The sequence below is a fragment of the Thunnus maccoyii genome, chromosome 23 (assembly GCF_910596095.1).
Source record: "Thunnus maccoyii chromosome 23, fThuMac1.1, whole genome shotgun sequence".
Lineage (NCBI taxonomy): Eukaryota > Metazoa > Chordata > Actinopteri > Scombriformes > Scombridae > Thunnus > Thunnus maccoyii.
This window is the reverse complement of record NC_056555.1, coordinates 18,911,926-18,935,154: the sequence shown is the minus strand read 5'-3', so window position 1 is coordinate 18,935,154 and position 23,229 is coordinate 18,911,926. Positions and strand designations below refer to the sequence as shown.

Genomic DNA, 23,229 nt, shown 5'->3' with positions numbered 1-23,229 from the left:
GTGCTGGACAGGTAGCGTACGCTGGGTTTTTAGAGCAACGCTGCGGAGACCAGTGAGACTGAACCAAATCATGTAAAGTATATTCATTAGAGCAGTTTTAAAGTTGAAACAGCAGATTCCGTACTGGATAATGATCGGATTAAATGCTGTAAAACCTCAACCCTACTTCTCTACCACAATATAATCAGAAACTCTACTCATGTAAACACATTTAGAGTTCACATGAGGTTTGCCTTGAGGATAAACCTGCTTTGGATTAGATTACCCAGTGGTTGGCATATGTTTAATTGTGTAGCGCTCCCACTAAAACAAACAAAGTCCCACTTTTCAATACTTTGTGGCGATAATTGAATTAAGAGTTCATTGCAGCAACAAGCTGAGACAGAAGCTTTGCTGACAAGCACACTGAGCCCCTGTGACTTCAATATTTCTGATTTGTGCTGGCTGGTTTCAGAGCTGGGTGAGCTTGAAGCTACACTAAACCTTCCACAAGCATAAAGCATCTGTTTTTTTTTCTGTTTTGTTTTTTCTAGATACAGAAATGTTGAAGATGAAGAGGGTGTTGGAGTCACTGACGTCCGTCAACAATGAGAAGGTGCAGTGTAATGTGACGATGTGGTCACTGATTTACTTAAAGCAGTCGTCACTGTAATGTTATGTGTGGGTTTTTTTTTTTACAGGAGCGACGAATAAAAGAGCTGGAGGAGTCGCTTACAAAATGCAAGAAAGTGCAGGAGCTGGTCAAAGGTCAGACTGTGTTTAAAGATCATACATAATAATGTTGCTCATCATTTATGTCATGTACTAACCATGAAATTTGCATTAATATTGAATTAAAGTTGAATCAAAGCAGCTTCACTTGTTGTTAAGGCTGATAAAATGATATCTTGAAAATCTATGTTCTTAAGATCTGTCTTAGTAAACAGACATTTATTTATCAAATTCATCAATGATATTAGGGGTTTAATTAATAGTTGATAGAAAGTCAACAGTTATCAAGATTGATTAATTGATTCAGTCCAGCTTCTCCATTGTGATGATTTTTAGCTTTTCTCTGTTTTTAAATTATTTGAAGTTCAAAATATTTAAGTTCGTCGGACAAAACAAGATTACAGACTTCTTCTTGTGCTCTTGGAAACTGTGACCAGCATTTTTCACATTTTATAGACTAAAGAATTAATTGATTATTTGAAAATATGTTTCACAAATGAATCAATAATAAAAATAATTAAAGCTGCAAGCAGCGTTGAACGGGCCTTCGCGCCCTTGCGCACAGCAGGCCACGGCGCAGTCACCTAAGCTTCTGGGAACCAAGAAAACGTTTGGAGATGATCAGTGTGAGAATCTTTAGACACACAATACTAACCAGTGTCTCTCTGTGAGCCCACCCCTCTGTTCACAGACAATTATGGATTATGAAATCAAAATATTGTTAACCTTAATCAATAATTCAGGCACCAACTGTAGGATCTGTGAGGAACACAGTTGAGTATTTGCTATAATTATCAATTATCAATAATGATTAATTAAAACAATTAATAGAATTATTAATATGAACTAGCAAATACGGAGCACCACCCGGAAACCGGGACTAATAACCGAACAAGGTAATCTCATAAATGGGAGTTCACCTAGAATGTTAATATCTGAGAGATAATCATTCAAGGGTGAACAAAGAAGGGTTGAATTCGAGCTCTGACTCCTTCAATCAGCCACTTTTCACAATATGTTACCAATAATGACAAAAGAACTTCTCTTTAAAGATATAACAGTGTTAATTAAACTCAGCAAAATTAACAAAGTTAACAAATGCTTCATTCAATAAATAGCTATTCTAAAATCTAATTCTACCAAACAAAACACAAACAACTTTGCACAGGGTTGGACACTTGCAGGTTGGACACTTTTGTCCGACGTTATCTGACCATCAGATGTGCAAAACGATGTCGGTGCGTGTATCTGTGCGCGCGTGAGTGTAGTGTTAGTCACAAGAGAGGGAAGAGGGAAAGCGATCGTGAGAGAGAGAGAAGCGGTTCTTTTTCCACAGAGAGCGCACGTACGGACAGCAGTCTGTAACGCACGTTGTCTGATTTCAGATCGACAAATCAGTTTACTTTCTCACTCACGGCAGCACAAACACAGTAGTCCCGAGCGGGACAAACACAAAATAGTCTAGCGTGGTGAACACAACTAACAGGCAGCAAACAGGCAGCAGCGGAGCATTAACTGCAGCATGACCGAAAGAAGCACAACCAGTTAGCCTCTGCTAGCCTCTCAGCTAACCCCGGCTCTCTGCTTAGATCCAAACGGAGCACCGAGTCCCGATTTGTTATTCAGGATAAAGCGGAGAGAATCAGCGGGTCTGTCGGCCAGCTGAGTGAATGAGACCCGCAGGAAAAAAAACCGTGACCATCACGGTAAAACAGTCCGTAGAGAACTACTGTGTTCAGCTGCACAGATAAGAAATCCCTCGGCTGACAGGATGTACCACTCTGTGAGGAAAAATACTTTACCCTCCCCTTTTTGGTTTATAACAACGGTTGGCAACCAGCATATTAGGTGCATTACTGCCACCCTCTTCCTGAGTTTTTCCCTCATATCAGCTATAGTCTTTCTTGATCATTAGTACAATATATGATCACATGTGTAATAGTCCCCTCAGCCATGTTAGAAAAAATATGTGCATGTATGAACAACAGCAATTGGAGAAGATGACAGTCAAAAAGTAATCATGTTAAATACTCATGATCTCAATATTGAACAAAAATGATCGTGATTATAATTTTTGCCATAATCAAGCACCCCTAAAAACAGCAAATTGTGATTAACATACACACACACACACACACACACACACACACACACACAGAGTTTAAATATGTATGTGATAAATTGTAAATATGTATGTAATGAATTGATTTCTTTAAGAAACTCTTACTTGAACATTTTTCAGTGTGCTCCTAAAGTTATATGTATGCTCCTAATTTCTGTCATTTAGGAGCACATGTACTCCTTGAAAAAAAGTAAGGATTGAACACTGCTGTCAGATATGTAGAAGCATTAAGTAACTGGAGTGTGGTGCAGTCCAAGGGCTTCTGTCACAGGCAGTAGATGTTTACTTAACCCATCCCCCCCCTCCCATTCTCTCTCTCCCTCTCAGCTGGAAGGAAAGATTTCAAAGTGGTCTTCTTGTGAAATATCCTCATAAATCCCATAACTTTGGCCAAATCCTACATAAAAATCACATTTTTTTGTAGGAATTTTCGTCGCGAATCCATTGATACAGGTTTGAAAGTGGTCGGACTTATAGTTTAGACACCAGATGCCCCAGTTTGGCACAAAGTCCATGCCCAGAGATTGCCTCCCCATTGGTTTACATTGTAAGGTGTAATGTCGCACTCCAACTTTCAGGGCTTACTAAATCTAAGCCGTTCGAGTTATTACAAAGTTTTTAATAACTTTTGCTCAACACAGTGTGATAAGTTAAGTATTAAAGTTTGAAGCCGATACCATTAACGCCCTAGGAGGAGATAGCGTTTATTCAAGGTCCAAAATTGGCACAAAATCATATTTTGAAATTGAGATTGCGGACAATGATGAGATACATAAACGCGAAAAATGACCACTTCTATCAAGATGGCCGACTTCCTGTAGGACTTACAATACGGCTCCAAGAGGCTTTTTTGTGCGTCTTCACATGATACATAAGCCTCCCGAATTTCTTTTTCCTAGGTTAATCTGGAAGGCGGGGCTACAATTTTGAAATTTTCAAGGGGGCGCTGTTGAGCCATATTGTCACGTCTATGCAAATGAAGTATCGAGGATTTTAACTGGTGTCACTCCAGACATGTGTGCCAAGTTTTGTGATTGTAGACCCATCCCTTGTCCCTAAAATACAGCATCGTATTTCATGGCGAAGGATGTGTCGCCATGGCAACGGCGTTTGGTCATGGGTCATGACCTGCCCAATGTAGCATCACCAAGGTCTTACATCTTAGCTGAGTGAATTTCAGGTGCATCGGCCAAATTTCCTAGGAGTAATACAACAAAGAACGACGCATGATACTTCCTGTTGCACTCTGGCCCGTCGGGATCAGATCACGCTTTTTAAAAATGAGGGATATTTCTTACAAGTGTGGTGTGCTTTTATTTTGAAAGTTTGATTGACATGTGTACTGTCAGGTGTGTAGAGACAATAAGTAACTGCAGCTGGACACAGAAAAATACTCATATATTTTTGAATGGAGAGTGTGAGCGAACCCACACCTTTTTGAACATTTACTGCTTCCACATAATTTTAGATACAAACTTCATTTGAACTTTAAATGAGTCACGAGACTTTGACCTACAAATCTTGAATTTACATGTTTTTTCTATCTTTTATTGTTTTTGAGATATTAGAGTGTGAGTTTTAAAGTCTTTTCTTGCTCCTCCTGTGATTTTATAATGAGTGTGTATTGCGGAATGTTTCAGAGCACTGAGGGAGTGACATCACCAGGAGCAGTTGGAGAGGAGGATATTAGAGAACGCTTCTTGTGAAATATCCTCATAAATCCCATGACTTTGGCCAAATCCTACATAAAAATCACATTTTTTTGTAGGAATTTTCGTCGCGAATCCATTGATACAGGTTTGAAAGTGGTCGGACTTATAGTTTAGACGCCAGATGCCCCAGTTTGGCACAAAGTCCATGCCCAGAGATTGCCTCCCCATTGGTTTACATTGTAAGGTGTAATGTCGCACTCCAACTTTCAGGGCTTACTAAATCTAAACCGTTCGAGTTATTACAAAGTTTTTAATAACTTTTGCTCAACACAGTGTGATAAGTCATGTATTCAAGTTTGAAGCCGATACCATTAACGCCCTCGGAGGAGATAGCGTTTGTTCGGGGGCCAAAATTGGGGCAAAGTCTTATTTTGAAAAGCTGATTGCAGACTTCCTGTTGGATTTAGGTCAGGGGTTTCAGCGTATGATTTGTAGGTCTTGATGAGACGAATAATTGAGTTTTAGTTCGATCTCTCTACGACATTCCTACGGGCTGTGGCGGCCGTTTTAGATACATAGGTGGCGCTAGAGAGCACATTTTGGCACTTCGGGGGTTAATTTTTACATTTTATCAAATTTTTCACCAGACCTGATGTGCGTGCCAAATTTGGTGAGTTTTTGAGCATGTTTAGGGGGTCAAATTTAGAGTTAAAGTGGCGGATTAATAAAGAAAGAATAATAAAGAAACAAACGCACGAAAAACAATAGGGTCTTCGCCCTTTGGGCTCAGGCCCTAATAAAGAAACAAACGCACGAAAAACAATAGGGTCTTCGCCCTTTGGGCTCAGGCCCTAATGATTGTTGCAGCCCTAGATAAAATGCTTTGGTAATTAATTGGGAACCATTTAACCTCCAAATAACCACTAATATGAAGAAAATAAACTTCAAGAGATACATTTTTGTGTATTTTTGTACTCAAAAGACTGTTTTCATGCACTCTACATTATTTAACTGCTCTCTCTGATGACATACACTTAGTTTTATGGCCGGATAAACTGATCTAGGTGTGTCTATGATTCAGTTTATCCCTGTTAACTGTACTAATTGTCCTCTCAGAGAAGTTGAAGGAAGACGACTATGACGATATCCCAGATGATCCCTCACTTCCTGTAGCCATGGAGGTGGATCAGGTCACTCTACCGTTGGAGGGGGAGGCAGGAAGGAGCTCTGGCGAGGTAAACACAAACCTCTGTCAAAACAATTTGCACACAGGATGAACGCCAGACTCTAGACTTCCTTTGAAAAAAAAAAAAAAAATTAAAATTCAGCCTCCCACGCTGAAATAGTTTTAACCAGGAATTCAAAGCTTTTGTTTGGCTTATTATTTGTTGTGCTGTGTAAATGTTCTGCTGTTGGAGAAAATATGTCCAATTAATCATGTTTTTCACTGTTACTTTATGTCTTTTTTTTCAGTCAATTCCATGTATAGCAGTGTTGTCTGAAATGAATGAACTGGACAGAGAACGACAATTACAGGCAGCAGAAAGGTAACACCAACGCTCATCGCTCAACGCTTCTCTGTCTACTTCCTGTTACTACATGTTATTAAAAACCCACCGCACGGTTGCAGAGAGCTCAAGCACTGAGAGCACTGTAGCTTAAGGACATGCAAGTAAACAGACTAAATACAAGGAAATGGAGAAAACATTTTCACCACATTGACAATTTAAAAAAAAAAAAAAAAGCTGTGACTAATTACAACTCAGTCTAATTAAGAAACATATTCACCAATGTGATCACACATATGTGTCATAAAGAAATGCAGTGCAATAAAAATACAAAAATGCTTGTTATGCTTGTCGCAATACAACAGAAAACATTAAAAACTGTTGTGGCGTCCCCAGAAATATTCTGTGCTGCTGGAGCTAGGTTTAGCTTAGTTTAGTTTAGTTTAGTTTATTTGCTTGTGGTTTTTTTAAGTTTCAGTACGTTCGATCGGCCACCAAACCTCCCGCTTTTGCTTTATTTACTCTCATGGGTGGAATTGGTGCACTGGATACATTGAATTATTCACACAAAATTTATTCTAGCTGATGTTTTTGGCTGAAGTTTCCAAAGTTAATTTCATTTACAAAAGCAGACAGTTTGTCCTGAACAGTCTGAATTTATGACGGCTGATGTTGCAGTCACAGATTTTAGAGATCATGTGCGGGTTACTATGTTCACTGAAGTTGGCAGTTTAGTTTCAGTTGTCCAATCGACAAATTAGTTACTCATGTTACTGTAATTGTTTATCTTTGTTCTTTTATCATCACTTTGTAAAGAGTCACTTTGTCTGAAGTATTGAACTTTGTAAAGGGTTTATCTTATCTTGCTTTGAGACATTGTCCTTTTTTTGTTGAATAACATTTTAAATTTTTAGGGAATTCATGTCATTCTTATTTGGCGTAAACTGTTACATGAACCTTTTTTTTCTCTTTCAGAAGTTTATACCATTGATCTGACTTTATAAACGTGATTTCTCAGCAAAGTAACAGTACTTCTACTTCATGCAGAGAATATTTCAGGACTCTGTAACCACTGGTTCAGTTCTTGAATGAATCTTTAATATTTTTTTCTTGCTTTTTCAGTTCCTCAGACGTCCCACAGCCGGGCAGCACTGACCAGGTAAGACCAGGCCCTCTCCAATGTGCACAGGTCGAGTCTCTAGTGGAAAAAGTCGACTGATCCGACTTAACAGCATAAATTGCCTGATAAAGTCATATTAATTGCAATAGTGTAAACACTCATTTTCTTTTCTTTTTGAACTTTGATTATGAAGAATGTGAGTCCATCCAATATCAGTTTTTATGTGGTCACAGGACCAATCACAGGATTCGCTGTGTGAGCCTGTCCTGCAGATAGTCCTTGTCTGCCTCCTAGTGGCTGAATCGTGAAACTACATTTCCCTCCTTTTCCCCTATTCTGACTTCTCTATATGGACTTTTTTTTTTCCTCACAGACTAAAGATAAAGCAAGATCTGGTTCCTCCTCTCCAAAAGCAAACGCCACAAGTGATGACAGTTTTGGTACCAAGAAGGCCCGCGCCTCCTTCGGTCGTGGCTTCTTCAAACTGCGTGGAGGCAAGCAGACGGCCAGTGCTCCAAATCTGGGTGAGCTCCTGATTGCCATGCAGTACTGGAATTTACAACAGTCACATTTTTCACTATATTAATATGTGTCTTTTTATGTTTTGTTACCGATTCTCATGTTTTTACCACGGCTGGTATTTATGAAGATCGCTCACGGAGTGCGAGTGCACCTGCGTTAGGTACAGTAGAGCAGAGTGGCCCCACAGCTCTGGATGATACAGCTGGATGTGCATAAAGACAATACTGACACAATAATGTGACCATATGAGCTCAGTCTAATGACAAATGATCACATTGTCACACTGCCCTCTGATACATACAAACAACTTTCCCCCCACTTTTCTAAATCAGTGGTTCCCAACCTTTTTTACTTGTGATCCCTGAACATAAGTCAAATGTCAATGAGGTGTGAGCAATTAAATCAAAGAGTGATTTTCCTCTTGACTGTTACATTTGAATAATTTTAGAGGCCTAAAGAGGTAAAACTAAATTATATTTCACAAGAAAAGTTGGGAATCACTGCTTTTATCTTCATTAAAATGTTTTTTTTATTTCATTGAAAGATGTTTTTCTTGTTTCGTGTCTGTGGTTTGAGGTGTTTCTGTCAGTGATCTCACTAAATCATCCAGCTGTCCCTCATCCATGACTTCAGACCATCTGCAATTAAGCTCTTTTGATGGCGGCCAGTTAAGTTGTGAAGCATTTCTCATTCGCTGGAAATGTGGAATGTGTTGTAGTAATCTACTAGTCCTTTGCATGGGTGGTCTCAGGCGTGATATTCAAGGTTATTGAACTTGGACAGTAAAATAAAAACCTGGATTGTAGCGGAGCTTCCTCTAGTTGTGCTGTAGTGTTGTTTGAAGCTGGTAGATTCCTGAAAGAAAGTCTTGTAGTGCAGCATTTGGCCAAAATCTCATGGTTGGTTATGGTTGGTCCAGTTTTATTTAAATATTTGGCTGTACATGTTAATATGTACGTAATTATTTTACAGCTGAGACAGATCGTAAAGGCACAGATCACCTGGACTTGGCTGGTGCTCCTTCACGGAAATCCCAGGATGGAGCTCCTCCGTCCTCCTCGCCAGAAACCAAAAAGAAGTCCAAAGGCTTTAAGAAATTCTTTGGCAGGTAACAAGCCGGGGTCTGTCAGCTGCTTTTTATTGTAATATAAGATCACGTTCGGTCATTTATTCTGTGATATTCACTCCTGCAGGCTAAAGAGGAGTCACTCCACCTCCTTCAACCTCGACGATGCTGCAGAGATGGAGTTCAGGAGAGGCGGAGTCAGAGCCACAGCCGGCCCTCGTCTCGGCTGGTCACGTGAATTGAAAAACAAGTAGGTGGAATAATATTTATAAATTATAGGCATAACCTATAATACAGTGCAGACATAGATTTAAAAACATAAGCTACTGCAAAAAAAAGTTTGTGATTGAATAGTTTACTAATGAGGGAGGCTGCCAAATGTAATCCTTCATTCAAGTCTTTCAAATTTTTAACTTTAATAGGTTTTTGGAAATCATGATGGGTACTTTTCACTATTTTCTGACATTTTATAGACAAAACGATACATCAGTTAATCAAAAAATTAATTGTCAGATGAATTAATTTAAACAAACAAAAAAAACATTAGTTGCAGCTCTACAGGCCTTCTGATCTTATGGGAAAGAAAATACTGTATACAGAAAAGTCTTCTAAATGACTTCAGTGTTTAGTTAAGGTTCTATATGTTGATTTACTGTGATCAATACTCTGTCTCTGCCAGTGCTGTTGATGTTCCTTTCTCACGGTGGAGTAAAGACGAGGTGTCCGAGTGGATGCATGAGCAGGGCCTTGGTTTATATGTCGCCCAAGGCCAGAGCTGGATCAAATCTGGACAAACACTACTGCAGGCTTCACAACACGATCTGGAGAAGGTGAGAATGTCTTCAGGAGAAATATTTACTACACCAACAGTTTGTTTTCTTTGAACAAAATCACAGTGCTGCTTTGTGTTGTTATATGGCACATTTTTCAGATTTCAGGCCTTTTCTATACCTCTTAACAATGTATAAAGAAATAATAAGAGAATAAGCTGAAGTTTGTTGGTTGGAGCACACATGATTGGGTGACCTTCTGTTAGTTCCTGCCTAGTCTATTTTTGGATTATTTGACTTTTGACAGTTTCCTGTTTTCAGTGGTGTCAGAAAACCTAAATGAGCTAAAAGACCAGATTTTAATCTCTTAAAGGTCTATGCTATATTTCCAGAATTCAACAATTATGTTGAAACAAAGCACATTTACGATTTGTAGTTTTCAAAACCCCTTTCAAAGCTGACTTCAGACCTTTCATATTTTGGCTTAAAGTTTTAAAGATTAATGAATTGTGAATCAGATTTAAGTTCAAAGAAATTGGATGCAAAATTACTGTTTCACCTTTGACCTGCTGCTGTCTGAAGTTTCCTGTGTGTGATGTTTTATTGCTGTTAACATCATCAGGAGTTGGGCATGAAGCAGCCACTACACAGGAAGAAGCTCCAGCTGGCCCTGCAGGCTCTCGGGTCAGAGGAAGACGATCTGAAGGGCAAACTGGACCACAACTGGGTGACCAGTGAGTGTGATGTCATCTCAGAGCTTGTGAAAATGACTGTTCTGGACTGTCAGACCTCCAGATTAAATCCTTGATGTTGATGTTTCAGGATGGCTGGACGATATTGGCCTCCCGCAGTATAAAAGTCACTTTGATGAAGCTCGGGTTGATGGACGCATGCTGCACTACATGACAGTGGTGAGCTCACGACCTTTCAAACGTTCTCACGTTGCAGTGGAGCCTGTGTGAAAGCTTGTAGAGCTACTTTGTCTTTAAAGTGACAAGAAACTTTTCTATTCTGACTGAACTTGCCCACTAAATAAATCATTCAACAGGTGACATGACTTTGTGATAACTCTTTGTGGTTTGATCCCGTGTCTGTTTCCCAGGAGGACTTGCTGTCTCTGAAGGTGGGCAGTGTTCTCCATCACCTCAGCATCAAGAGGGCCATTCAGGTTCTCCGCCTCAACTCCTACGAACCCAGCTGTCTCAGGCGACGACCCTCTGATGAGGTATCACACAGGAAGTCACAACCCACACATTCTTCCTTTTGTTTTAAAACCTTTTTAAACCTGTGTCGGATCTATCTGCTTCTGAAATATGCTTTTTTTTTTTTTACTCTGTCGTCTCGGTCCAGAACAACATCACACCGGCAGAGATCTCCCAGTGGACAAACCACAGAGTAATGGAGTGGCTCCGCTCCGTAGATCTGGCAGAATACGCCCCGAATCTGAGAGGCAGCGGTGTTCATGGAGGGCTGATGGTGAGCGGGTGGGGACAAGGGATGAGTATTATGAGGAAAGTTTGGATAAATTAGATGAAATATAACAATTCCTTTGGGAAATAACTATGGTAGCGGCAAATTAGAGAACATGTGAAATGAAATTTGCAAAAAAGTAAAATGAATACAGGGCACAATTACAAAAGTAGAATGTAGTAACTTACATAGAGCTGCAACTGATGATTACTCAGTGGTAATGGTTACTTAGTAGATTACTAGTGGTTGTTTGGTCTATAAAATATCAGTAAAAAGTGAAAAATGTTGTTTTGTCACAACCAACAGTCCACAAACCACAGATATTCAGTTAGAAGACTGGATCCAGAGAATTAATGCATTTTTCCTAAAAAAAAAAAAAAAAGACTCAAAACAATTATTTGATTATCAAAATTGTTGTCTATTCATTTTCTTTCGATCAACTAATCAATTAATCAACTAATCGTTGCAGCTCTGAACTTATAGCTTCTATGCAATGTTTCTAAAATAATAGCAGTAGAAGTGCCTTTTCACTGCTGTATTTTGTAAACTTTCAAAAAATTGTTCTGTCACTTCAAGAGGATGAGAAGTTATTCGTGATAGATAGTAAATAGATCTACTTGCTGAATAAACTGAACAGGGTTGATTCGGTTTATTGACGACATTCTAATTTATATATAAGATTATCAGATTACATCAGGGAGAGAACGATTGACTGCCGACCTTTTGTTTCACGTTAAGATAGAAGAAAGAAAGAGAATTACAAGACTGAGTAATATGACTAAATAATTTCTCATTATTTTTTTCACAAAGCGGACAAGATAACAAGTATCAGACACTGTTCCCTGTCATGGCTGTTACCCTCTTTGACCTCTCCCCATGATGTTTTCTCAAATATCTACGTGCTCCGAAGGTGTTGGAGCCTCGTTTCAACGTGGAGTCGCTCGCCCTTCTGCTCAACATCCCTCCCAACAAAACCCTGCTGAGACGCCACCTGGCCACACATTTCCACCTGCTCATCGGCTCCGAGGCCCAGCGGCTCAAACAGGACTGTCTGGAAAACCCCGACTACACCGTCCTCACCGCCACCGCCAAGGTCAAGGTAAGTGCAAGTCCACCGCCTCACAAACAAATCCCTCTCTGTCTAACTGTGTTTTAGACAAATATATTGATTGAAGTAGTTATTATGAAGGTATTATGTCTATTACAGAATTAGATATACATTAGGCTGTTTTTTCATCAGGCCTTTTATTAATGAATAATAATGTTGTTGAACATTATATTGTCCATGTTAGAAGCTGCTTAATGTACTTTAAGTGGAAAATTTTAAGTCTTTTTATGGTCTAAATACTGTTTTTGTGGTTTTATCACGCAAACAAGACCAGAAAATACTGCTGTTGTACATTTTAACATGAACCTAACAATTATTTTTATTATAGATTCATCTACAGACTATACAAATCTATCTGCCTATAAAAACAAAAAGATTCAATGCAGCCTTTGCTGAACTCTTTAAAAGATATCAAAACTTGGATGGATTTAAATTTTCTCAATCTTAATGAAAATAAGACTGAGATAGTTATGTTTGGACGACCTGACCTGTTGGATGACTCTGATGATACTTTTGGCCCTTTAGCTTCTCACAACAGAGCTTTTGTTAAGAACCCTGGTGTGATTTTTGACAGCTCCTTCAAATTTGATAAATAGATTAGGTCAGTTGTCAAAACTAGCTTTCCTCAGTTAAGACTCTCAGCCAAGGTAAAGACCTATCATCTCCTTCCCAAAGATTTCAAAGGAGTTATTCATGCTTTTATTACCTCTGGGTTAGACTGTTGTAATTCTTTGTATGTGGGTGTGGATCAGATGTCTCTTCGTCCTCTGCTGTCGGCTGCTTGTCTTCTAAATGGTAAAAAAGCGTGATCACATAACACCGGTATAGGCCTCTCTTCACTGCCTTCCTGTCTGTTTTAGGATTGATTTTTAAGATTTTATTGCTGGCTTTTAAGGTTTTAAATGGGCAGGCACCATCTTATCTAGCAGAACTCCTGCATCATCATACTCCAGTTAGAGCACTGAGGTCGACCAACCAGATGCTTCGATGGATGTTCCGAGATCCAGGCACAAATAGAGGCAACCGAGCCTTTGTGTTGGCCGCCCCAGATCTCTGAACAGCTTATCTATTCATATAAGAACTGCTCAGAACCTAGAAACCGTTAAGTCATTGCCGAAGACCCTCCTCTTCTCATTGACTTGGCCATAAAATATCAGAAAATAGTGAAACATGTCAATCACGTCTTTTTGTTTTGAGTCCCATTGTGATCAGAAACCTATTTTGTAAGAGATCTTGCAAAGTAGTTCAATTAACCATCACATAATACAAAGAAATGCATCCATTGATACGCAGGAAGTGGGGAATGTTTAATGTTTCCGCCTGAAAAAGTGCTTCAAAGATTAATTTTGTAGCTTCAGCTCCACTTAGTGCAAAATGCTGAACATCAGCAGCTTCCTTATAAGTACTGAGATTCAAAAACATGTATTCCATCAAATAATTCTTTCTTTTCTTTCCCTCCTTCAGCCAAGACGGCTGTCATTCGGCGGCTTCAGCACTCTCAGGAAAAAACGCCATGATGACAGCGAGGAGTACGTCTGTCCCTTAAATGTGGAAATGCCCAAAAGCAGCAGCTTCCAGAGGGGCGTCCAGATCTACGAGGAAAACTTTGACCACCTGGAACAGGTAAGACCCCCACTGGTACTAAACCAGTCAGGTGGTGTCAAGCTTCTTTCATCTTCAATTCAAACAATGATTAAAGCATTTTGAATGAATTTCTTTACTTTGTACTTGAGTTATCGCTCATGTTTGATCCTCTGTTTTTATATTTTGTCAGATGGAAGACTCTGAAGGGACTGTTAGACAGATAGGAGCATTTTCTGAGGGAATCAACAATCTGACGGTGAGAGACTGTCCTAACGAAAAGGATTTGTTCATTTATGCTGTGTAAAAGATTGACCAACACTGTACAAACCTTGAGCCATTTATAAAACTCTTCGGTGGTCCTTTTTGTGTTTCAGAGCATGCTGAAGGAAGACGAGCTTTTCCAGGAGGTCTCTGTCTGCCCTCCAGAGGTTCACGTTGCAGAAACCGACGCCAACTCCAACATCTGATTGAGACACCGAGCTCCGTGTCACTGTTCTCACCCGGCTTTGTGAAAAAAAGAACAAACTGTGCCAATCGCTCCACCTCCCACCAACCTTTACAGTAAACATGTGAGACCGCTGCTTTTCCAGTATTCTCATCATCAAGCACAGCCATAGCCTCCATCAACATATATATTTATTGAAGCCAAACTATAATGCATGACCTGGAAATGCGAGATTTTTATTCCGTCAGTGTACCTCTTTCTGCATTTATTTTATTATTCAAGCATTTGTGTTTTCAGTAATCAGTGAGGTGAGCATACTTTGTTTTTTCCTCTCCCTTATTTTAAGGACTTATCCTCAGCTGTATTACTGCTCTTTGAGTGTAGCACTGAACGGTTTTCATGTCCACGGCTGCAGTCAGATTCATTCATTTTTCGTTTTGTGGTACGTTCATTTGCTTCATATTATTGTAAAGGGTGAGTTCATTGAAATAACAGAAAACATTTTCTCACTTTCTCTCCTTGTATTTAGCCATGCAGATAATTTTGAGTTGCTTGGCCGGGTTTTAAGGATTTATCCCAAGTCTAAGAGTTCTGCTCCAATACAACAGAGATGAATGAAATTTGAATGTGTGGTGCTCATATCTTTAGTAAATTACAGAAACACATGGTGTGTCTTCTGCAGAGTATTCAGAGTAACAAGGACATTGTTTCTGAAAAGGGAGATTGCTGTTGAAGTTGAATTTTTCGAAGCGCACCACAAACCAAATTCCATTCACATCCACTGTATTGGGTTGGAAACAGAAGTCAATCAAGTAAATATCTGAAAACCGAAGCAAATAAAATCAAAACAGTGTGGCTAGATACTGGAGGAACTGAGAAAATGTTTTTTTTGTAATTTGGCTCACCTGATCCCGTAAAGAAATGGTTTGACATTATGTGAATACACTTATCCAGCCATTTACTGAGAGTTAGATGAGAAGACACTACCTTCATGTCTGTGCCTTTTAAATATAAAGCTGGAGGCGATTATATTAGCTTAGCATAAACACTGGAAACAGGAGAAGTTCAAAAATACACCTACCAGAAATTCAAATTAACATGTTTTATCTTGTTTATTTAATCCAGATACAGTTCACCAATAAATTGTTACAGCATATAACTCCCCCTAAAACCACACCTTTTTGTTTTTTGTGTGGATGAAGCGAACAAACTATAACATGTTAACTGGTGAACTTTAGAGTAGTTTGTAGGCAGATTTTTTTATCCTAGTTTGGACAGATCCAGATTAGCTGTTTCCCTGTTTCCAGTCTTTATGCTAAGTTAAGCACCTCCTGCTTCCAGCATTGTACTTAACACACAGACATGGAGGTAGTATCAATCTTTTGGCATGAAGAGTGAATAAATATCATTTCCCAAAATGCTGGAACCATTACTTAAAAGAAACAGCATGATTGAAAGTAAACATGGAAACCAAAGTCGTCGTTTTTTTGGAAGGAATTATCCAAATCTATATTGTCATTCATACCAATTATGGTTTTATTCTGTTGTTTTTAAATTTTTTGGTAATAAAAATTAGAAAAAGCATTTTCTCTTTTGAAAAATTGTCTTTACTCTCAGTAGCATCTCCTTTTAAACAGCCGAGGAAAATACTACGACACCATTATAATCAAACACTTGTAGATGAGGATGATTTATAGGTTTGACAGAGTCCTGTCGCTCCATCATAACACAAGATAATTAAATAATTGAAGCATCAATAATTCAGTAGCAATTGATTTTATGTTGCATATCCAAACACAAGTAGCAGCTGTTGCCAGACTTAAAGCAAAGACATCGCATAAGTAACCACATCACGTTCAACAAACAACTGAGAACATGTTTTTGCTAATTATTGACACCTTTGACGTGACAATTTTGACACTGCTTAACAACAGATGAACAGCAGGTAACACATTGTCGAAAGCCATAATGGAATAATTAATACAATTCTGTATAAATGAAGTAAGTGCTCACAATTCTCTTAACAGTGCATAAAAAAAAAAAAAAAAATTTTTGCAAGTGTTAAGGCACTCAGAAAAAAGCCAGTAAACCTCAACTTCCTGGTATGTTGAAACCACAGAGGCCGCAGCAGGTTTTGGTTTGCAACAGGTTTAGAATCACATCCTCATTTACAACAAAACCATCTGAAAACTTACATCTGAACAATCCTTCTCTGCATCCTCATCTTCAGTCCCAAACACACTCAAATATTCACAATTTCCTGCCCTTCCATGACACCTACGACTTACATGAATTGGTCCGTGCTGTGATTCTGTTGCATGATGAATATCATGGCATAAATATAGCATATATAGTGCAATACCCACTGCAACTGTACTATATGAGTGCTTTAATGCTTTCAGGGTAGAGAAAATGATAACTGGACACCCTTCAATGGCCAAACCTGAATTAACCGGTGTGGATGGACGTCTAGAAGGTGAACCTGCGGCTGTTGGAATGGCCGACTTTGTCCAGATTAGGGTTGCAGGCGAACTGGATCATTGGTGGAGGTCCACACATGACGATGAGGGTGTCTTCACTGGGAGGTGGCAGGTGTTCGCTCACCATGTCTTCATTGATGAAACCTTGGCTGTACTCCCAGTCTGAAACACACAGAGAAGACACACAAGTTTAAATACAACTCAGTCTAAGAAGGTTTATGTTTATAATGACCTCTGTAAGCTGCTGTGAGTGTTGGCAGAACAAGACTGTATGAAACACTGATTAACAGATTTATTAGACTTACTTCAGGCCTCATTTAACACACTGTTCACTAGTGACACCTACTGGTGACAATGATGTACTGCAGCCAGGAGTGTCATAGTATTGACATTATTGGCAACTCTTTATTTTACAGGTCCCTTAATTTTAATAGGGCTGCAACTAACGATTATTTTCATTAACAATTAATCAGTTTATTGTTTTCCTCAATTAATTGATTAGCTGATCCATAAATTGTCAGAAAATGGTGAAAAATCAATCACCGTTTCCCAGACCCAAAGTTGATGTCTTTAAATGTCCACAACAGTCAACAACCCAAAGATATACAGTTTACTGTCATAGAAGACAAAAGAAACCAGAAAATATTCACATTTGAGGAGCTGAAACAGAGAATTTGAATGACTTAAAACAATTAAAGGATCAAAATAATTGCTTATTAATTTAATAGTTGGCAACTAATTGATTAATCGACTAATCATTGCAGCTCTAAATTTTATATTGCTTTTCTGTGTAATTTGACAGTATGTAACTGTTAATTTTTAGGACATTTTACAGGAAGAGTGGTGCAATTTGGTGTTGTGGTTCATTTAGTAAGTGCGCACATATTTGGGTTGTAAATTTGCAAAAATTCTTAATAATAAATTAGACTCTTGACAATTCCTTAACTGACAGAAAATGCTCAGTTTTCAGTGTGTAGTTTTGTGTGTCAAACTAAATATTAGCATATTAGATTGTTTCTTAAGAACTGTGAGTGCATTTCTCCTTTACCACCATATTACCATATTGCGTAACCCTTTCAAATAAATGTCCTCAGAATCAACAGTTACACAGTAGTTTTAAAAATGTCCTGAATGTAAGGGATCTGTAAAGTGCCACCAAACGTGTTGATAGACGCTCAATCTGACAACTGTCAAGGCATAAAACCATTTTTAAATTCTTCCTTAAAAAGAAAGGCTGCATGGTATCAAGTGTGATATAACTGCCATATATTTTTTGGAATGTATCACACTAAGGCCATATGGTCAAATTGAAATAATTATTTAAAATGTAACAACAATAACTTATTTTACCAATCAAGAGGTAACAAACTATCAAACAGAAAAACAAAAAGAAGAGCCACTAGATGGCAGAAGGGTCCTTTACAACAACAGCTTGAGTTTCCTCACAGGTGAGGAAACTAAGTTTAAGTTTTAGTCGTGTTGCACTTTTTAGACGGTTCCTGTGCACTCACCTCACAGCTGGCTGTACACCAATGTGAGACCAATGTTATTAGTCCAGCTCGTTTTGGTGAAAATTGGGTTGTAGCTTGTTTTCTACCTTACTACGATAGGAAAGAGGCGTCGGTTGTGTTTTAACATTTTGCTTATGAGTTGTTAATCTGGGAAATTCAAAACTGTCGATACATTTCCAACTTTCCTGAAGCATGTAGCGTAGGCTAGCCTACAAACTGTAATTTTTCTGTCAACGACACGTTCATTGTTTACATAAATCATGGGGAAGGCAAAATGTTGCCACAACAGTGATATCGGTGAAGCAAGAGGATTTTCCAGTTCTGTTCTTTCTCCATCATCTCCGACTGTGGCAGTGGCCATGGTGTCTCGAAAAGTAATGCAGCTGCAGGCTATTTATAAGCTACACTGTTGTTTTTGAAATTTTTTTTTTTTTGGAAGTAAGCAAGAGTGGAAAGAAAAAAAATACAGGGACAATTGCCAATCCTGCTTTTGATTTCAAGGTCGAAATTGAAGGCCCATTTTGACACCCCCAGAACTTACTGTCAGGTGCTCTGTCCAGGGTGAACCACAACTTGAACCGGTCTGGATTATTGACCTGAATCTCTTCCAACTCTGGTCTCAGCAGGATGTCTTTCTCTGTCTGGAAGAAAAAGGTGTTTGGTTTTAAACTACTGCATGAAACAGTTCAGCCAGTTTCCTGTTTGTTACAATCAATTCCTTCATATTATATAAGCAGGCAGATAACATTAATAACAAAAGTGCATCATGTGACCCTTGGTTACTGAAACACACCTGGTTAGCAAACAACAGGTGGCACACTGTCTGGTCCTGTGGATCCTTCATTATGGCTGTGATGAGCTGCAGCATGGGAGTGATCCCTGCAAGAAAAAGAATGAGGTGCATTGTTTTGTTAAGTTATATACACTAATATTTAGACTTTCAGACAAAGAATTTCAATAATTTTCACTACATAGTCAAAAGTATGTGGCCCTTATTAGTATTTCCACTTTAAGAGAATCTTGATGCTACAGCAATGATATTTTAGACAGTAAAGTTCTGCCAACTTTGTGGCAACACTTAGTTTAGTGTTTAAGAACTTGACTGGCCTGCATAAAGCCCCGTCTGGGGACTTGAGCTGTGAGCCAAGCCTTATCAGACAACATCAGTCACGTCCTCACTAATGCTCTTGCTGCTGAATAGGAGAAAATCCCTGCAGCCAGGATCCAAAATCTTATGGAGAGGCTTCCCAGAAGAAGAGAGGAGGCTTTTATAGCAGCAGATTAATGCGCATCGTTTTGGAACGAGACATGGGTGCAGTGTTTGGGTGTCTGCATACTTTTGCATCTCTGCATTCATGTACTGATGTAAAAATCTGACAAATGGGAAACGTTTGCAGCTTAAAAGCATTGCACTAATGCACTGGGAAATCAAACTTAGAACACAACTGTTAAAACAAACATGAGCTGGTATGAAAACGTTGGTTTTGCAAGTTGAAGAATGATTCAGCAATATTTATTTAGCCTTTTTTTTTTTTTAAAGTCCCATTGAGGTCAGAGTCCTGGCCAGGACGACAGCATATAAAGTTACATCAGACGTCGGCAGTCCAAGCATTTTTTAAGTATTTCATAATGTGTTTTGGAATAATAATCCAAATCCAAACATGAAAACTGAGCTGGAGCTAATTTTTAGGGTTTCCTGCAGCTTGTCTAAAATACAGACCATCATCAAAAAAAAAAAAAAAAAAATATATATATATATATATATATATATATATATATATATATATATGCATTTTTGAGAAAAAACTAACAATAACTTCCTGCGAAAAAGAGCAGAAGTGCTATTTCACACAGCAATATCCTGTGTATTTAATGAATGTGATTATTGTTCAGGCTGTCATCCACCAACTAAACTGATCACAAGGAGAGATGTCCCTGCCGATCAATTTCCTGAGTGAAAAGGGTAAAAAGTTTCTCTTACCTGTCCCTCCAGCAATCATGCCCAAATGTTTGGCTGTTTTTGTCTCAGCTGGTGACTTTTTATCTGGTTGAATAGCGAACACTCCTGCAGAGGGAAAGTTGAAAGTTACAGCATCATACGTGTCTCATCTGATTCACTTGCTACAAACATCTGTTCATCTACATATGATTTGATGCTCACCTTTGCCTTTGTAGACCAGAAGGCCGCTGGGTCCTCTGAAGTCAATAGTGTCGTTGATCTTGAGGCTCTCCAAGTACTGACTCATCTTCCCACCCTCTGGGAATTTAGGGTTGACATCTTTGAAGTAAATCTGTGAGGGGGACAACAAGGAAACTGGCTTAGAAAAACAGAATGAAACCTCTAAACTGAACAGCAATAACTTTTCTTTGATGACAGCACCTTCACCACCAAATCCACACAGCCTTTGTCATCATCACTGGACACCGGCGTGTACGGACGGACGACCAGCTTTCCGTCTATCTTTGCAGACAAATAGATATGCTGCCCTGGGAATGAAAACAGATGTATTCTTTGCATTTGGGAATAACAGGGTGTCAACAGCTCCTTATCAAGCTTGATTATCACTAACAGCAACTATGTCCATTAGTTTTCATATTTTGAATATACAAACACATGATTTGAGTGCACATACTAACCAATAGGAAGACCAAGGATGTGTTCAGGGGACGGCAAAGCAAAGCGGAACCTCCTTGTATCATGGCTGACGATCTAATCAAGCAGAAACAGTTTCTTAGAAAAGGAAGCTGCAGTGAACATGCACGACAAAAACAAACAGAACAGTGGCGTTCCTTGAACGCGTCTGCTGCGTTTGTAAATGTGTAGAGTTCAATGTTTGTAAGAAAACATTCAGATTTGTTACCTGTTTGTCTATCAACCGCAGTGCATACTTGATGTTGGGGTCCTGTAAGGTGATTGCAGGCCTCCTCTTTGAGAAGAGAAGTCTGAAGATGAGGTTGATGATGCTGTCAAAGCCGCCTCGGATCAGCTGCGATAAAGATCAGAAGCGACAGACTGAGTCAAGACCGCTGTGCTAGCATTAGCTAACAATTGTTTGAGACCTCCGCAGGGCGTTGACTCACTAAAGTCAAGCCATTTCATGTGTAACCCAAACAAGGAGAAATGAGTCATAGCTTGGCTAGTACATATGGTCAGGCCCGTCTAGCTCCCCACACCCCTTGGCTGGGGAAAACTAAACGGTAGCTAATGTTAGCCGTGGCTAACGCAAAAGGAATAAGCTGATTTAAAACGAGTCTGGCTACTTTTCATTAAAGTGTACTTACGCCAATGATGTAGGACAACATTTTCAGTCCGTTCAGCCAACTGCGAAACTGTTTGTCAATGCACCAGAAAACAGCACCAGACGAGTTGGCTGCAACTACCAGTGACAGTAGTACGAACTGTCATGTAAGCCAGTCAAGCTAGCTACAGCTAATATACACATCCGGTCTGTGCTTGAAAATAAAAACCTTGATTTGGAAAATAATTCGTCTGTTTTTTCACTAATAACACCTATAAAGTCTGTTACAACAATAAATATAATTATTATTGTATTATTTACTGAGTAATTTTTAAAAAATCTTTCATAATACGGTCTTTATGTTGTTTTAAAGTTACATATTATTGAGTATTAGATACATTTGCCACAACTTCCGGTCTAATAGCGGCTACTTGACACGCTAACGTCACTTCCGCATGGCAGTTTCTGGATTTTCAGTATACAAGTCTTCGATAAATACAATGAAATATAGAAATACTTCCTACAATAAAAGTCTATGATTGATAGATAGCATAGAAACAAGTGCATTGGGAGTTTAATGAGGCCAGGCAATAGATCAGTATTAATCATGGGCAACATATGAGCATTGCTTTGGTCACACTTTAGCTGAAATGGATCCTAGCTTTGATTATTTCAGTGCAAGAACACAGAAACAGCACCGATGGTCTGCAGAGTACTCAGCAGAAGCCATTAAAACCACAACATGAGGTGCATTCAAGCCAAATTGTACTTATTGTTTATGTATACTGTATTAATTCATTCTTATTTTTCATACTTCATATTGTACCTAGTTTTTAAGGTCACTAATCTATTGTATCTAGTTCTTCAGGTTCCTAATCTCTACTATGCATCTTTACTTCTCGTACGTCTTCTTTTGCAGTGACACAACACTGTCCCAGAGGTTAATAAAATTTATCTTGTGGTGTGGAGAACAACTTTCATTATGAAGTCGTTCTTTCCTTTTCCACGTGAGCGTTCGAAGTAGGTGAAGTTGTGCCAGAAATTTCTACCCATACTCAATAATATCATTTGTTGCTCCACCTTTTCCACAGAAAATTAAAATGACTAATTAAATGACATCACAGCACACTGCACAAAATAGACTATGAGTGCCTCTTTGTCCTTAATTAAAGTTTACTATGTCAAACATGAAATACCTGATTTTCAAAGGCTACAAAACTTTTGATTGACAAGCTATTCTAGACATATTTTACTCTCTGTTTAATTTCTTTATTCTCATCACCACCACCCCACTAGCAGGACAGTTGGTATAAACCCATGGTGTGCAGTCAAACTTTGTTCAAACCCACAGAACTTTATTTCAATTCTAGTGGATGTCCAAAGATACTAAATATGTCAGGCAAAATTTTGGGGAAATGTGCATAAAATTTTCATATTTATACTACTGCCTATAGTGTTTACATGTGATCAGTGTGTACATCATGTTCTTACCATACCTCGAACTGTTTATGCTGCATTTCCTAGCATTTACATTTCATACTGTTACTAGTGTTCACACTGTGTATAGGCTATCTTAGCATATTCATATCACTCTGATCATGCTGTTCATTCTGTTAATAGTGTTAATACTGTATATATTTTAGCATATTCATACCTACCCTTACTGTTTATTCTTATTATATATTATACATAAGTACATTACACTGCACTGCACTTTACTGCTTCTTTTGCACTTCTGATTAGATGCTAAACTGCATTTCATTGTCTCAATATATACATGTACTCTCTGCAATGACAATAAAGTTGAATCTAATCTAATAAAATGATGCACAAGACATCTAGAATATTTTGAGTCTTTGGTTTAAATTTTTCAGTCAGTGTAAACATTATATACCTGCACTGAAGAGATGCAACAAGCTGA

General features: G+C 38.7%; 2 protein-coding genes across 3 annotated transcripts in view; one reads left to right on the top strand and one right to left on the bottom strand.

Annotated features, from left to right (window-relative positions):
* The window catches only part of ppfibp1a (PPFIA binding protein 1a), a 35,043-nt gene extending 18,911 nt beyond the window's left edge, over positions 1-16,132 (top strand). For both annotated transcript variants that reach the window (XM_042403754.1, XM_042403753.1), the window contains exons 9-25: positions 534-595; positions 681-747; positions 5,602-5,720; positions 5,959-6,032; positions 7,116-7,152; positions 7,487-7,637; positions 8,608-8,743; positions 8,829-8,951; positions 9,381-9,531; positions 10,094-10,205; positions 10,294-10,382; positions 10,574-10,696; positions 10,822-10,947; positions 11,852-12,040; positions 13,514-13,672; positions 13,824-13,889; positions 14,008-16,132. In XM_042403754.1, coding sequence (XP_042259688.1) covers positions 534-595; positions 681-747; positions 5,602-5,720; positions 5,959-6,032; positions 7,116-7,152; positions 7,487-7,637; positions 8,608-8,743; positions 8,829-8,951; positions 9,381-9,531; positions 10,094-10,205; positions 10,294-10,382; positions 10,574-10,696; positions 10,822-10,947; positions 11,852-12,040; positions 13,514-13,672; positions 13,824-13,889; positions 14,008-14,100 — 1,877 coding nt within the window. In that variant the 3' untranslated portion in view covers positions 14,101-16,132. The remainder of the gene's footprint in view (positions 1-533; positions 596-680; positions 748-5,601; positions 5,721-5,958; positions 6,033-7,115; positions 7,153-7,486; positions 7,638-8,607; positions 8,744-8,828; positions 8,952-9,380; positions 9,532-10,093; positions 10,206-10,293; positions 10,383-10,573; positions 10,697-10,821; positions 10,948-11,851; positions 12,041-13,513; positions 13,673-13,823; positions 13,890-14,007) is intronic.
* On the bottom strand, positions 15,839-21,492 carry LOC121891043 (NADH-cytochrome b5 reductase 3-like). The gene is made up of 9 exons (XM_042403770.1): positions 21,352-21,492; positions 20,931-21,056; positions 20,707-20,779; positions 20,450-20,556; positions 20,231-20,360; positions 20,051-20,134; positions 18,863-18,948; positions 18,611-18,710; positions 15,839-16,720 (listed from the first exon to the last, which is right to left on the bottom strand). The coding sequence occupies exons 1-9, from the start codon at positions 21,370-21,372 to the stop codon at positions 16,548-16,550; spliced, it is 900 nt and encodes a 299-aa protein (XP_042259704.1). The 5' UTR covers positions 21,373-21,492; the 3' UTR covers positions 15,839-16,547.
* Between the last annotated feature and the right edge of the window lie 1,737 nt (positions 21,493-23,229).